Genomic DNA, 16,234 nt, shown 5'->3' on the forward strand with positions numbered 1-16,234 from the left:
ATCAAGAGAGTTCAACAATTTATATATACAAAAAAAAATTACTTTATTTATATAATATTTCGTATAATCTCTCAATGAATGAGATCCAATTGAACCCTTTTAATTTCCTCTACTTAGCTTCAGAAAATTTATAAGTTTTAGAATTAATTGTTCAGTTTTTCAGAGTAACACTTAGATGAAAAATATCAATGGAACACCTAGACTAAAGAATCTTATTGACAGCATATAGGACAAGTTTGCAATATTCATAGCCACATATTTGTTGGACCCCATTAGTAAAAATATCTTGAAATATTGATGGATTATAAAATGCCAAGTGGCTAATAAAATCTTGAAAACCAATGAAATTGTAGATAGAGATATCATAAGATAAGAACCAACCACATTCCCTCCCTCCTATATATAGTGTTATTAATCACAATTGAACATAAATCATCACACAACAACCATCAAATTACACTTCATTTCTTTTTATTAATATTAAATCATGGCTGCTTCATCCATGGCTCTTTCTTCCTCTACTTTCGCCGGTAAGGCGGTAAAACTCTCACCATCTTCTTCTGAAATCACCGGAAATGGGAGAATTACCATGAGGAAGAGTGCTGCCAAGGCCAAGCCTGCCTCCTCTGGTAGCCCATGGTATGGTCCTGACCGTGTTAAGTACTTGGGCCCATTCTCTGGTGAAGCCCCAAGCTACTTGACTGGTGAGTTTCCTGGTGACTACGGATGGGACACTGCTGGACTTTCAGCTGACCCTGAAACATTCGCTAAGAACCGTGAGCTTGAGGTGATCCACTGCAGATGGGCCATGCTTGGTGCTCTTGGATGTGTCTTCCCTGAGCTTTTGGCCCGTAATGGTGTCAAGTTTGGCGAAGCTGTATGGTTCAAGGCTGGATCCCAAATTTTCAGTGAGGGTGGACTTGACTACTTGGGCAACCCAAGTTTGGTCCATGCACAAAGTATCTTGGCTATCTGGGCTTGCCAAGTTGTGTTGATGGGAGCCGTTGAGGGTTACCGTATTGCTGGTGGGCCTCTTGGTGAGGTTATTGACCCACTTTACCCTGGTGGTAGCTTTGACCCATTGGGCCTTGCTGATGACCCAGAGGCTTTTGCTGAGCTCAAGGTTAAGGAAATCAAGAATGGCAGACTTGCTATGTTCTCCATGTTTGGATTCTTTGTCCAAGCTATTGTTACCGGAAAGGGTCCATTGGAGAACCTTGCCGACCACCTTGCTGACCCAGTTAACAACAACGCTTGGGCCTTTGCCACAAACTTTGTTCCCGGAAAGTGAGCTTAACAAAATGTTGATCTCAAATCTCCAGTTAGTGTGAGATTATGAGTTTTTAGCTTTGTGAGAGATGAATCTATAGAAGGGGTCAGTTTTTTAAAGCATTCTGGGTTATGGGTTCAGTACAAGATTATTGTAATGTGGTGTAAATTGGTTTGGAGTAATTAATGAAGAACAAGTTATCTTTTCATATATATTTTTTCTTGCACAAGCAATTTTTAATATCATAGTTACAATTTTCATCTTAAATATATCTCTGTAAGTTATATACATCGATATAAACAAATTTTAAAAAATGCATCATAAATGGAATTCAACCTGTGATAACAGGTTAATTATGTTTTCCCTAAAAAAACTTGAACTCCTAACTAGACGATTTCAAAATTTAAAATGTTCTATCAGTAAGTTCTTAACACTAAACTCATTTGTAAAATTAAAATCATTATAAATTTTAAAAATATACCTACTTTGTATTGAAAATTATCAGTTCAAATAAACCCGCAGCCAAGAAGCGAAAAAACGCCTCTGTTGTTGACAGATTTGGTAAGTAGTATATGCACAAAATTAGAATAACCACATGATACTTACCAATATTTCAAAACATTATGTGAGAGACTGGACATGAAAGTAGAATGTGGGATTGTAATGCAATAGATTACTATTGGGAAACATAACACTAATAACTATAGATTAAGAACGACGAAAAGGAGGGTTAACCATGTTAAACAAGAGCTAAAAGAAAACACAGACGAGACGCCTAGAGCACTGTGTTAGCTCAGACATTACCTACGTCACATTTAACTGAGATAAAACACGTAAAAGTACAGACTCATGGCACAGGGCAGCAGCCAGTCAAGTTTCTTCAGGGATCGTGAACGAGGGTTATTTCAACAGAAATAGCTCGAAAGGCCACTTTCACACTCATTACAAGACCCCAAAAAAAAGAAAAAGAAAAACAAGGGAGGCAGTAAGATTTAGTAGCCGTTTTGCCATAACTGTTGTTGAGACTGCTTTGGCTGGCCTTGTGAACCAGACAATGATCCATCTCGAAGGTTTTGTTGCTGTTGTTGGTCCAACGAGATACCAGCCTGAGAGTTGTAGAAATGAGGGTATCCCCCCAAAGATCCATAGCTCTGTGATGGCTGTTGGCCTTGCCTAAATCCGCCTGTTTGCTGATTCTGTCCCTGAAAGCCATAATACGTGTTGGCGGGAACAGCTGACATTGTTCTTGAACCAGGTCCATGAAGCCACAAAGCTGAGTTCTCATTCTGAAAGAGGACGGAAACAGGAGTGTCAAATAAAGTAAAGGGCATGCCAGATAAAGTCAATGACAAATTGAAATTACAGAGCATTTCTGATGTGCTGCGCCAACCACCGAGGTGGAGATTGATAAATTCAATTGACCAAACAAAAACAGAAGCTAGAGGCGTCAAATGGGGTGAATAGGCTAAAAAGTGGATCATGACCCGCCCAAAAATTACTTGCGCTGAAATGGAATTAAAAGTGAATGTTTTTATATAACATAACCAACAAAAAAATGTATTTTTGAAAATATTTTTGACACAGTTTCTATCGATCAACTTGGGCTACATATCAGCCCAATTTGTAAATAGGCTGAAACGGGTGGAACTAAAATGGGCTGAACTAATAAATGGAGAACGGGTTGAGGGGATCATGTTCACATGGGCTGATTTTGCTACCCCTGAGGCATTATGATGAGTCATGACAAGCAATTTCTTGGAGAGAGAGTTCAGTAGGAATACTTGTGCTCACAAAAATAACAGGTTACCTGCTGAAGAGACATCAAATGATTGGTATCCTTGAACTGAGCACTTAATACATCATCGTAACTTAAGTTAGTACCAGATGGAGCAGCAGGGGGGTTGATTGGGAAGTTCCCAGGGATATTTGTAGTATTTCCAAAAGCACCATATCCAGAAGGAATAGCGGCAGACTGAGGCAAGCTGCTGGCAGAAACGGTATTCTTATATTGGGGGAGCATTGCTGCAAGCGACTGATGGTAACTGCTATTACCAGGATATGCTTGTTGGAATGCAGATGGCATATATGAATAGTTCTGATGCACAAAGGGATAACTAATCATGTTGCCAAATGGTGCAATAGGAACAGCTTGTTGAGAATATTGGTGTACAGTTAGATGTTGTGGTACGCCAGGTCCTGTGGCGACACTATTTCCAGAAAGCATCTGCTGAGTAGGCTGTGCTGATGAAAAGTCAACCGTCTTCATAGCCTGCAGGAAACACTAACACTGTCAACTATTACAACGACGACATACCTAGTGTAATCCCACAAGTGGGGTCTGGGGAAGATAGAGTGTACGCAAACCTTACCCCTATCTTGTAGAACTAGTAGAGATAGAGAGGTTGTTTCCAATAGACCCTTGGCTTAAATAAGGCATTCCAAACAGTTTGAAAAGGGGGAGATACAGATATGGGGGGCAATAACAACAACGAAATAATGAGCACTTGAGTGCATTACACAAAAGATAGAAGAGGACACAGTCAACTATTACACCATAAAAACAAGAGAAGGGAGAAAAATTATTGCACCAACTTTAAAAGGGGGAAAATAGGATGTATAATGCTTTCCCCGTCTCAAGTCACCAATTCATATTACATAGAGTTGTGATAGACAGCACACTGGCCAGAATATGAATCACCGATCAAACTAAAGCAACACGTCACTTAGAGGAACCACATTTAAGATATGTGTGAACTGTGATCAATATTTGTATAAAATGTTGAACCTTTTAACCACTTAAACCTATAACTTTATTTGCTTTTGGGACGATCAGAACAATCCAAACGAAAAGCTTCATTCAGAAAACAAAAGTGTACTTCTGAGTACCAGACTTAATACTTACGAGAATGTTAAAAACCAACTCCAGCCTCGTTTAACTAAATAACACTGCGCTTCTCTCTTCCCTCCTTCCACCAGTTATACTTGATTGCCACGAATTTAGCATTCAAAGTACTCCAAGAAAAGCCATGACCAATAACTCTTTCAGGGAAAGTCGGAAAGAGGGTGTTTGTTGCAGATACGATTTTGTTCAAGAATGAATATTGACATGCACTAGAGGGGAATTTCAAAATACACAATGTATGTTGGGACTTTAAGAGATAACAAATTCCAACAATTTATTTCATCACTTCATTTATTTTATTAAAGTTAATTTTATAACTTCATAAATATTCCCTCCTTTTTCTTTTTTTTTTATGACAAGGGAAACCCGCAGCCGCTAAGCGCACAGGGTAAAACCTCGCTCCTATGCAATAACTCGCAAACCACATAGGAGAGGTAACCCGCACTAGGCAAGCCTGGTGCGACGAGCTCGACCCAAAGGACAAACCCCTTGCTTTCGCTGGCAAGAGGTTTCGAACTTCAGACCTCCAACATGGAAGTCTCAAGCTCAAACCACTAGGCCACCCCGAAGGGTATAAATATTCCCTCCTTTTGTTGATACATTTAAGTTGATTGAAAAAATCAGGGGGGAAACACCGCAAGATACATATGCTAGAAGGATATCCTTGGCGCCAAACAAAATATAGCATGACTCTAATGTGAAAAGCCTCAAGATTCATAATTTTACTCCAAAGTGTTACACAATAATCATCTTCTCGTTTATGAGCAATTTACTTCATCAGGGAAAAAACAATACAACCAGCTTTTAGCTAGACCCTTACTGTTCAAACTCATCTCATCTGCCTGGAAATCAACAAGCATAATCACTTGTACATTTTAACTAAAATCAAAATGGTCAATTTTTTCCCTCATTCAATATAAAATAATCCTAGTTAAGGTCAATATGTCTGCGGGTAAAGGTACCAACACTACAGCTGAAGCTAGGATAGAAAGATATGTGCAATATTGATTAGATTCCAGCAGAAACATTACCTCAGGCATAGAAATTGCTGAACCACTGATTGATGAAACTGCGTTGCCATATTTTGTGGGCATTGCTTGTGTTGTTGAGAAAGGAGAATATGAAAGCTCAGACTCTCGACCAGGATGAACGTTAGCAGCCAACATTTCACTCTGCAAAGAATTTGTGTAGACCTACTCGAACAAAAAATAGCAAGAGAGAAAATTAGGTAAAACATGGATATTATGCTCTAGCAAATAATGGTAACTCGGATCAGGTTGGCATGCTTCTGTAGTTTTTTTAAAAAAATTGACTAGTGACATGCTTCTTTATTGAAGCTGTCTCTGTGTGACCTATAGGTCACAGGTTTGAGAAGTGGAAGCAACTACTAATGCTTGCATTAGGGTAGGTTGTCTACATCACACGCATTGAGTAGCGCCCCTTCCAACGTGTGATGTTTTGAACACCGGGCTGCCCTTTTTTTCCATGCTTCTTTGTTGTTGGGGCATTACATATGTTTAGCTACTTGGAAGTTTATTATTGGATAAGATATTATTCAAGATAGAGCACCAAGCAGGCACTTACTCTTCTATACAAAGTTCGCAAATAGTTTAGCTACGCTGGACTCATAATAAAATAGGGTCACGTGAATTAATGCTATTATATGTTAGAATATTTCTAGGCTATAACATGAAATGTTTTTTTAAAATGGAAAACTAGATATGTTTCAAATATATGAGAAATACCATGTTATAATAAGGAATCCAGTAATTAGGAAAATTTCCATAAGCTATTTCAAGTAGCCTACACACCAACAAAAGGAACCTCTTATTTGTTTCACAACCTATTCAAAAGTTCTCTTTATTATTAAAAGACTAGCCAATTTGTGAAAATAGCAAAACATGCCATGTCGAGTGGCTACACAATACACACATATCTTATTAGTTACAAGCTCGCAACCAGCATATTGTGTTGAGCACTTTAAATAGAGATTAAACAGAATTAAGCACTGCTATTACAAGCTGTTTCCCCATTAGCAAAGGAACCAAAGAAATGAGAGCGTCTATGCAGTAAAGAAAACTTGCAAGGACTAAAGGACTCTTTTCCTCGAAAGCTAAAGTTCTTGAATATTATTTAATTACAAAGCTAAAGTTCAAAAGAAGTAAGCCAGTGACTAGTGAAATTTTTTCTTTTCCTTTTAATGTGCAAAAGACCTAAATGCATTACTTTGATATATATAAATATAATGAAATGGTCTAAACCCGAGTAAAAGAGAAGTATTGCCTATGACTTTCAAAAGTTCTGTTTTTTCTTCTAATGTGGAATATATAACAGAGCTCTCAAGCACAATTGAACACCTAACCAAAAGAGGTCCCTAGAACCATGCCAAACCTTTCCTTGTATATCCATCCCACCACTGGAAAAGAAAGCCTACACAATCAGATAGTGGCAGAATACAAAACCAACTAAGCTCCATATTAAATGCCACTCATCACTCAAATATACAAAATAGCAACTACAAACTCTGCAACTCGCACTGCAGCCATCCCGTGTCTCGATACCACTCATATAACTCAAAAATTAAGGGGTCATTTGGTATGAGAGAAAAGGAATAATAATTCCGGGATAAAATGCAGGATTATTTTATACTATGTTTGGTTAGGGGTATTGGTTAGTCCCGGGATTAATTATCCCCCCATTGGTACTAGAATGATGGGATAAGTTATCCCATATATATGGTGGGATAACTTTTCCATCCCATCCCCTATACCAAACAACCCATAACAGTATAGCAATTACCAGTTCTGCAACTCCTGCTGCAGCATTTCCTTGTCTCATGCATATACACTTACACTGAAGTCATCTTCAAACTTGGGAAAACATAATTTTATCAAAGTTTTAACATTTGGTCAAAACTAACAGGAAGTGCATCCCAAGGAGAGTATATGAAACCATTTGATATCCTGAACAAAAGGCAGAAAAAAATTCTTACCGTCTCATTTGAGAAAGAAGCAAGATTTTGCATATGAGAACTCGTCTGTGGCTGACTAAACGCTGCATTCAATTGTTGAGCACTTTCGTATGAATAGCCAGCAGCAGAGGACGGATATGAGTAATGCCCATCACTAGTTTCTGCTTTCAGAGATTCTGGTTGTGAAGCTGCTGGCAGTTCATAATTTCCAGGATTTGCATTATTTCTGTGGAATAAATTACTATCAGCCTCATTTCTGAGAGTATCATCACCATAGTATTCAGCAGCCCTGTAAAATATGCAAGTTTACAATTAAAGACTAGCATTTCCCCATTGCTTTGCATAGAAGACCTCTCCTTCAAAAAAAATTATTGGCATGCAAGTTTTACATAATGACAAAGAGAGCATTGTTTACTACATCATCATCATTTTAGTGCACCAAACAAAGATTTCATTAATGGAAAAGAGTTGCAAGCTAATATTACTATTTGGTTGACCAAAATATGGAACAATTCTTGAAAACCCAATTAGAAAAACAAGACAACATTGATGCAAGGATACTCAATTGATGTCATTTATTTATAAAATGAGAAAAATGTATAAGGAACCGATAAAGAAGACAAAACCTATATGACAAAATAAATGATTGAAGAACTTTTTAACATCATTGTCCACGTAGAGAAAGAGTTGACAAGAGTTCTCAATTAGCATATCATAAACACACAACTTCTGCAATATATGCAAATAATTAATTTAGCAACTCAGCAAACTAAGGAAATAATCAACTTAAAAGAAGGTAAACCTGGTGCCCAAGTGCCCAACTGAAGAACTATCTGCATCTCTGGATGCATCTTCCAAGCTAGTTTTCACGGGGGCAGAGGCCAGTGATCCAGAAAAGGACACACCACCAAAGCTACCAAAACTTAGGTGTGAGCAGTCAGCTGTTTGAACTTGAAGATGGTCAGGAATCACAACAGATGGACTATCCCCATCAGATGGCAAACCCGCTGCATCCTTTACATTTAGTTGTTGCAAGTTCGAGGCAACTGATGAAACTGAGACATTAACATCTTCAACTGCCACGAGATAAAATAACATTCTTATAAAAACGAGAGGGTAGTACTTTAAGATTTTGAAAAGCAAAACTACAGTTGAACCAAGGAATAAATGTTTACTTAAAAAGTGCTAGTTGCAACAGCTTACTAGAGATTGCTACTTTTCTTGATAAATCTAAGTAGGCACAGGTACTCTCAAGTTCAAATATTCATTCCTTCAGATCCTGCGTCTTTTTCTTTAAGAACTAAACAAAGATGCAGGAGGAAATGCATCCTAAGCAGCTCAGCCATGCATGCCAAACACCCCATAAAGTTGTAGCTATGCTGGGAATTGGGATATGTAGGTTGGAAGATGGAATTTTTTTATATTGAAGAGAAAAAAGGAAGCACTAAAGAGAAGAAGGGAGGCGGGAGACTGCAAATGTGTGTTTAGAGGAGACAGGAGCCACATCTACTCAGGAAGATCCTCATAAAAGCAATTTGGCAGGAACATTGTGTCGAAACAAACAAAAGTTGAAGATGTTTAGAAGGAAACCAGTAATCCAAAACATTTAGGTTTCTGATATGCTAAATATCCATCGGAAGTAGACATACGAACCGACTAACACGAAGTAAGGATGAGATACAGATGCTAGTACACTAAGATTGGCACACAGTTAAGATTTAACATTTTAGCGCTTTCTACTTAATCCATCTTCAATTTCTGCAAATTAAAAGGCTGACATCTAATGATAAGATCAGATAGAGGGAGAATCAGCCATAAAATAGATCTGATGATCCCAGGATGTCACACAACTGCATTCTTAAAACAAAAAAGTCAAGATCTACTCCTAACATGCCATAATAAAATAATAAGGTAGAGGGAGATACAACAGAGAGGATTGAGTTAAGAGAAACTAAAGATGCGCCAAATCAATTCCAGAGCCTCAATCCTAAAACGCCAACCAATACCACCTTTGTTAAACTAAAACAAAGATAAATATATCCAATGATATGCATATTGCATGCCAAACCAAGACTTCCACATATATTCACCTTGTGGATGGTCAAAAGTGTGATTCTGGTGCTGATATCTGTAGGGGTCATTGTCATACAGAGAAGTACCATCAGCATTATCCTCCTGCAACTTTCTACTGGAAAGAGAACTATCAAGATCTTCATTAGCACTTTCATCTGCCTCTTGAGACTCATCCATCTGAGTTTGATGATCAACTCTGTCAAAAGACATGTTAGACGGATCAGGATGAAGCACAGAATTAGTGGGAGGCTCCGAGACAGCAGGTTGGATAGCAGCTGATGGCTGCTCAATTGAAGGCCATTCATCATTTGCAGAAAGATTCTGAGATGAATAATCCCTTGGTTCCTGATGTACCTCAGGAACCGTCGAATAATCATCAGAAAACTGCATATTACTATGTGATGCGCCATAAGGAGGTGGTGCCTGTTCATGGTTTTGGTTGACACCAACAGTACGGTCAGATATTTTGGGTACACTAGGCACTTTACTCTGTGGCCTACCCATCTTCACAATATCAGCCATTGATACTTGGCCTGGCACCCCGCCCCAAGTAGGTTGATATCCAGAAGAGGGCTGTGAAGCAGCTGAATGACCATCAACTGCAGCTGGTGCCAATCTTTTACTGTCATTTCCAGTAGCATAACTGCAACACCATTCAAGCATAAAAAAGAAAATTTAAAAATAAGTCAAACATCTCCACATATGAAGACATGCAATTCCTGAATACACGCAATCCCTGAATAATTTAACATGCCTGTTTTTTTTTTTTGTTGTTGATGAGTATATTCAACTTAGTAATTTGATTCGGCAATCACAGATAGTTACTGCTAGCTAAATTTGGTTTTTCAATTACAGCTCGAGTATGATAAGAACTTCTCTCTAGTGGAATAGAGACATTGACAACTTAATGAACCATACAGTAGGGTTCGAAGGATTATTACACTGTAACCACCAACAGAATCTGAAAGCAACTGATTGTCTAGTGAAAGAACCAAAACCTTCTAACAAGACAACAGTACTAACCTGATGGCAGTTGGTCTCCTATCTGTGTTGCTTCCTGCAATTAGAGGGGTAGAAGAGAAGTTGTTTGTTTGTGACCCACTCTCCTTCCTGTAAGCAGGAGCGGGCTTGGTAGACTCTGTCAGAGTTGGTTAGAAATCAAAACATTCCAGTATCAGATAACATGACTTACACAACTCAAACCTAATCTCTCTTTCAGAAATTGTGCATTAAAATGCATATACCTGATCCACCACGCCCAACATATCGTTCCCCACCAGCCCTACTGCCACGGCTCGGAGTGCTACTCGTGATCCAGGACCTAGATTCAGTTGGATCCTTAATCTGAACCAAAGATGAACAGAAGTAAATATATAAATATTTAAAAGCAATTTGACTTAAAGCACCTTTTTAAGGTCAGTGACTCAGTTTTTTTTTTTTTTTTGATGACAAGGTAAACCCGCAGCCGCTACCATTTGGGTGCGCACAGGGTAAAACCCCCGCTCCTATGCAATAGCTCGCAAACCACATAGGAGAGGTAACCCACACTAGGCAAGCCCGGTGCGACGAGCTCGACCCAGAAGGCAAACCCCTTGCTTTCGCTGGCAAGGGGTTTCGAACTTGAGACCTCCAACATGGAAGTCCCAAGCCCAAACCACTGGGCCACCCTGAAGGGTGTGATTCAGTTATAAGCAAGCTAAGCTTTGAAGAAACATAGTTACATATCAAGTGGAGAGTGTAATGCAGGGCCCTTGGGATTGTACCGATGTAATCAAATAAAATAAAACTTGGAGCATCAAGAATATAGAAAGCATCTATATAGATATAAAGCTCAAAAAGTCCAGAAATAAATTGGTTCTGGAATTTATGCTGTAGTAATGATTACGAACCTCTTTTCTCTTTTCTCGCTTGCTCTTCACCTCATGAAAAGGATCTAGTCAATTAACAAACTTCAAATTAGAAGGAGGTAAAAATATCAACTTATTCAAGCAGGGAAGATTGGAAAAAATAACTAGGTTTTTAGCAAGATAACTACAAAAATGCCACTTCAAGTAACTATCACGGTATAAAACAGTGAAAGCATAGGGAGAACATAATTAGCAACAGAAATTCAAATTTTATGCAGCTTAGGCAATGTAATAGTGCTCAAATCAGCAGCAGAATCAAACTGAAGCTATTTCAGAGCCCAACACTTGATTCTTGCTTAAACCTTGTTTCCAAAGGCAGCCTATGTCATCTCAAGGTAAATTCTAAATAATGTTCCACGTATCGGTATGGCATTTACAAATAGTATCAAAACACCACCTCCCATCTGACTGGTGAGTATAAAGTCGTAATGGCTCACAAATAGCTACATCTAGTTCCTATGTTTTTATGAAGTAAATGATTTCATTCAAAGGCATCAAGTAGATGCATGTGTCTCGTTTGACCGGCAAAAAGGTTTGGTAAACACTTGGTTTTAAGGACATGATTAGGAGTTGTAATACCATCAAAACATCTTATATCTCTTTCAAAATGTTCAGTTCCTATCTTAATTAACATTGAAAAGTTAAAGCATTACAAATATGAAAACTTCACATATACACAACCCATTAGATTAATCTTCTTGCTAAGACAAAGCTTGAATTTATAGTGCATTAAACTCAGAGACCACACACCACAAGTGTTAGAAACAAAGATTTGCAAAGCATAAAAAGGGATAATCTATTCTTCTTTTCTTTTCTTTCCTTTATCCATTTATTCTTATAACCCATACCTAGGTCTCTCTCTATCTCTCTCTGTGAGTATTTGTTTCATAGATTTTTGACATAATCATTATTATCCTCTTATCCAGAACAACACAAAGGTAACTGGAAAAGAAAAGAGCTTACTTCACAATATAATCTGAAAACTGAAAAATTGCATGCACACAAAACTGAAGTACCAAAAGATCTCCAATACCCAAAAATTAATTACGCAAAAAAAAAAAAAAGAATTCAGCTTTAAGGAGTCATAATTCAAAGGGACCTTGAGTAAGAGCATATGTCCGGCTTCATTAGTGTACTTTATAATCTGAAACTGAAAAATTGCAGGAACACAAAACAACAGGAACAAAAAATACCTACAACAACAACATACCCAGTGTTACCCCACAAGTGGAGTCTGGGGAGGGTGGTGTGTACACAGCCTTACCCCTGCCATGTGAAGGTAGAGAGGGTGTTTCCAATGGACCCTAGGCTCAAGGAATGAAAATACCTAATACCCAGAAATTAACTATGAAAAGGAACCAAAAAAAGAGTTCAGTTTCAAGGTTCTATAGCTCAAATGGACTTTGAGTAAGAAGCCAATTGACAGTATATAATCTGAAAACTGAAAAATAGCATGCACGCAACACTAAAAAACCAAAAAACCCTCAATACCATAAATTAATTATGAAAATTTACCAAAAAAGAGTTCAGCTTTAAGGGTTTATGGTTTAATCTCAATGGAACCTCAAGTAAGAAGCCAATAGACGGCTTCATTAGGGTACTCTAAACTCTAAAAATAGAAATTTTATATTTTTCATGCACACAAAACTATAGGAACTAAAAAATCCCTAATACCCAGAAATCAATTACAAAATTACCAAAAATATGTTGAGCTTTAAGCGTTTATAGCTTAAAAGCAACTTGAGTAAAAATCTAATTGACGGTACATAATCTGAAAACTGAAAAATAGCATGCACACAACATTAAAGAACCAAAAAATCCCCAAAACCCAGAAATCAATTAAGAAAAAGAGCTCAGTTTCTAGGTTTTATAGCTTAAATAAACTCAAAGAAACCTCAAGTAAGAAGCCAATTGACAGCTTCATTAGTGTACTCTAAACTCAAAAAACGGAAAATTTATATTTTTCATGCAAAGAAAACTACAGGAACAATAAATCCTCAATACCCAGAAATCAATTACAAAAATTTACCAAAAAAGTGTTGAGCTTTAAAGGCTTATAGCTTAAAAAGGCACCTTGAGTAAGAACCACAACACTACAGCTAAGTTGCTCGGACTCGGGTGCAGGTGTTCGATATGGCCCGTATGGGTGCGGATCTAGAGGTCAGATCCTCTATGATCTAAATTTTTAGATTCGGGGATACGGATCCATGTATGGATACGGGTGATCGAAATTTTTAGATTCGGGGATAAGGATCCATGTATGGATACGGGTATGGGGGTTTGGCTAAAAATAACTCAATTAACTAAAAATAGAGTTATAAAACCTAAGTTATGAGATATTATGTGGAAAACTTTAGGAGAAAATCTTGATCAAGAGGAGAATCATGGAAAGGAGATAAAAGGAAAGAGAGTGACAATAAAAATTTAAATATACAAGGTATTTCATTTTCTTCAATTTCACCTTAGTTTTTGTTTTGCACACAGAAATCATTGAATCTGTCCAAAATTTCTCCCTCGAATTTGGTCTAAGTACCCCAAACTGGTTGACCAGATCGGGTACGGTTCCTACACCCACACCTACTTCATGTCGACACGGGTGTGTCACCAAAAGTGAAGAGTCCGAGCAACTTAGCACTAAAGAACCAAAAAATCCTCAAAAACCAGAAATCAAATACGATAAAAGAGCTCAGTTTCAAGTGTTATATAGCTTAAACTCAAAGAAACCTCAAGTAAGAAGCCAATTGACAGCTTCATTAGTATACTCTAAACTCTAAAAAACAGAAAATTTATATTTTTCATGCACAGAAAACTACAGGAACAATAAAATCCTCAATACCCAGAAATTAATTACAAAAATTTACCAAAAACGTGTTGAGCTTTAAAGGCTATAGCTTAAAAAGGCACCTTGAGTAAGAACCACAACACTAAAGAAGCAAAAAATCCTCAAAACCCAAAAATCAAATACAATAAAAGAGCTCATTTTCAAGGTTTTATTGCTTAAACTCAAAGGAACCTCAAGTACCAATTGACAGCTTCATTAGTGTACTCTAAACTCTAAAAACAGAAAATTTATATTTTTCATGCACACAAAACTACAGGAACAATAAAATCCTCAACAACCAGAAACTAAATACGAAGAATTGTCAAAAAAGTGTTGAGCTTTAAAGGCTTATAGCTTAAAGGCACCTTGAGTACGAACCACAACACTAAAGAACCAAAGAATCCTCAAAACCCAGAAATCCAATACGAAAAAAGAGCTCAGTCTCAAGGTTTTATAGCTTAAACTCAAAGAAACCTCAAGTAAGAAGCTAATTGACAGTTTCATTAAGTCACTTGTACACTCTAAAAACAGAAAATTTGTACTTTCCACACCAAAATATCCCCAAAACCCAAAAATTAATTAACAAAAAAAGAGCTCAAATTCAAAGGGGTTACCTCAAGTAAGAAGCTAATTAACAGTTTCATTAAGCTACTCTAAACTCTAAAACCAGAAAATTTGAATTTTTGATTTTTCATACCAAAAAATCCCCAAGACCCAGAAATCAATTCACAAAAAAGAACCCAAAAAGATAAGAGTTTAAGCTAAAAAGAGTTTACTGTTTTGAAATTCACCTTGAGTAAGAAGTCTATTAACAGCTTCGTTAGGGTCCATGTTACACTCTTTAAGCATAGCATAGATCTCAGCTTCAGGACAATTAACTATTTCCTTTAAACTTTGTACCATCTTTCTTGAACCTGGTGGAATTGATTGTACTCCAATTCCTCCACCATTGTTACTGTTTTTTCCTCCTCCTCTGCTAGTCATCGGGAAAAAAAGTTGTAAAAATCGAAAAAATAAGAGAAACCCACTAAATATTTTCGATTTTCAGATCTATTTCAGTTGATTTTTTTTTGCTGTGAAGGAAGAAAAAACACACAGAGTTCACTCAGTGACGGCTCGGTTATGGCTCTTTCTCTCTCCTCTTTCTCTCTCTACTGTGAATAAAAGAATCCGCGGCGAAGAGGAGATATATATCTAATAAGAAGTAATTTTGGTTTTTTTTCTAAATTTTTTTCCTTTTTTGGAAAAAGAAATCTAATTTCTTTTATTTTTTCTCCTTAATTACATCGCAATAATAAGGACTTTTTGGTTCGGGATAAAGAATAATTAATTTGGGCTTATTTTGAGAACGAATTTATTTTATGTTTTGTTAAGGTAAAGTTGCAAAATAACTTGTTTCGAGATTAGTTATTTTTGTCTCATATTAAGAATGAAATAACTAGAAAATAAATAATTGAAATAACTTATTTCAAAACCAAATGAGTTATAAATATATTGTAATTACACAAGTTGATTAGTTAAAAGGTAAGATGTGAATATCATTAACTCTACTTTTATGAGATGAGCATATTATTTTTAATTGATCCTCAACAATCTTTTTTCGTTATTCGAATTTGATATTGATAACGTAATCAGTGTGATTAACCATTTTTTAATTAATTTGTTAGTGGAAAAAGGATTCCTAAACTTATACGTCCGTATTTCATATGTGACGACAGGTTGAACTAAAACAAAAAATTTTCTTACTATCTTTATTATGATTTTATTTCTCCTTTTCTATTTAGTTTTGTAATTTTTTGATGTTTTATATCATTTTGAGATTTTTTATGATTTTGAAATTTGATAAATTTCTCTTTAAGTAGGCCTCGACAAGTTGAACCTTTATTCAGGTTTAAATCAGTTATATGAACTAGCTCACATATAATTGATCTTTAAATATTAATTTTGTAATAAAAGTATTACTTTTAATATAATTTAATTTCTCTTCCTTTGTCTACTTTTTTGTACTTTTTTTTTCAATATTTTGAATTCTGGTAACATTCACTTTTAATAGGCGTAGAATTATATTTGGTTGAAGTCGAAAAAGGGAAAAAGGATTGGAGTTAGAATTGGAAACCGTATTGAGAGAAGTCAGAATTTTTGCTTAGTACGATGGGGTTTGGAGCCTTATCGTGTTTAAATAATATTATATTAGATGTCTGGTTTGACCTAGTAAGTAGTAACAAAGACGGTGTAATTTATAATATGTGAGTTAGGTGCATGTCATGTACAAAATCTTAGTTCATTTAAA

At 36.6% G+C, this 16,234-nt stretch overlaps 2 protein-coding genes across 3 annotated transcripts; one reads left to right on the forward strand and one right to left on the reverse strand.

The window, feature by feature from the left end:
• Window positions 1-420: 420 nt before the first annotated feature.
• On the forward strand, window positions 421-1,476 carry LOC125858124 (chlorophyll a-b binding protein 3C, chloroplastic-like). The gene has a single exon (XM_049537809.1). The coding sequence runs from the start codon at window positions 488-490 to the stop codon at window positions 1,289-1,291; it is 804 nt and encodes a 267-aa protein (XP_049393766.1). The 5' UTR covers window positions 421-487; the 3' UTR covers window positions 1,292-1,476.
• Window positions 1,477-1,951: 475 nt separating this feature from the next.
• LOC125858120 (GBF-interacting protein 1-like) lies at window positions 1,952-15,112 on the reverse strand. Of its 2 annotated transcripts, none has more exons than XM_049537804.1 (10): window positions 14,736-15,112; window positions 11,106-11,149; window positions 10,461-10,560; window positions 10,240-10,354; window positions 9,234-9,859; window positions 7,946-8,219; window positions 7,165-7,369; window positions 5,204-5,365; window positions 3,078-3,539; window positions 1,952-2,556 (listed from the first exon to the last, which is right to left on the reverse strand). In XM_049537804.1, exons 1-10 carry the CDS (start codon window positions 14,926-14,928, stop codon window positions 2,263-2,265), a joined length of 2,475 nt encoding a protein of 824 aa, XP_049393761.1. In that variant the 5' UTR covers window positions 14,929-15,112; the 3' UTR covers window positions 1,952-2,262. The 2 variants fall into 2 exon arrangements, with proteins under 2 accessions (XP_049393761.1, XP_049393760.1); XM_049537803.1 differs by having other exon boundaries at window positions 7,165-7,432.
• Window positions 15,113-16,234: the final 1,122 nt, after the last annotated feature.

This window comes from Solanum stenotomum, chromosome 3 (genome assembly GCF_019186545.1).
Source record: "Solanum stenotomum isolate F172 chromosome 3, ASM1918654v1, whole genome shotgun sequence".
Classification (NCBI taxonomy): Eukaryota; Viridiplantae; Streptophyta; class Magnoliopsida; order Solanales; family Solanaceae; genus Solanum; species Solanum stenotomum.

Bases quoted from the DNA above. Each gene is read 5' to 3' on its own strand.
- LOC125858120 (XM_049537803.1), bottom strand. From the start codon at position 14,928: ATGACTAGCAGAGGAGGAGGAAAAAACAGTAACAATGGTGGAGGAATT. The intron at 10,355-10,460 runs GTATATGCATTT...CAACTCTGACAG, and splicing joins TGTTGGGCGTGGTGGATCAG to AGTCTACCAAGCCCGCTCCT. The intron at 9,860-10,239 runs GTTAGTACTGTT...ATGGTGTTGCAG, and splicing joins AGGAGACCAACTGCCATCAG to TTATGCTACTGGAAATGACA.
- LOC125858124 (XM_049537809.1), top strand. From the start codon at position 488: ATGGCTGCTTCATCCATGGCTCTTTCTTCCTCTACTTTCGCCGGTAAG.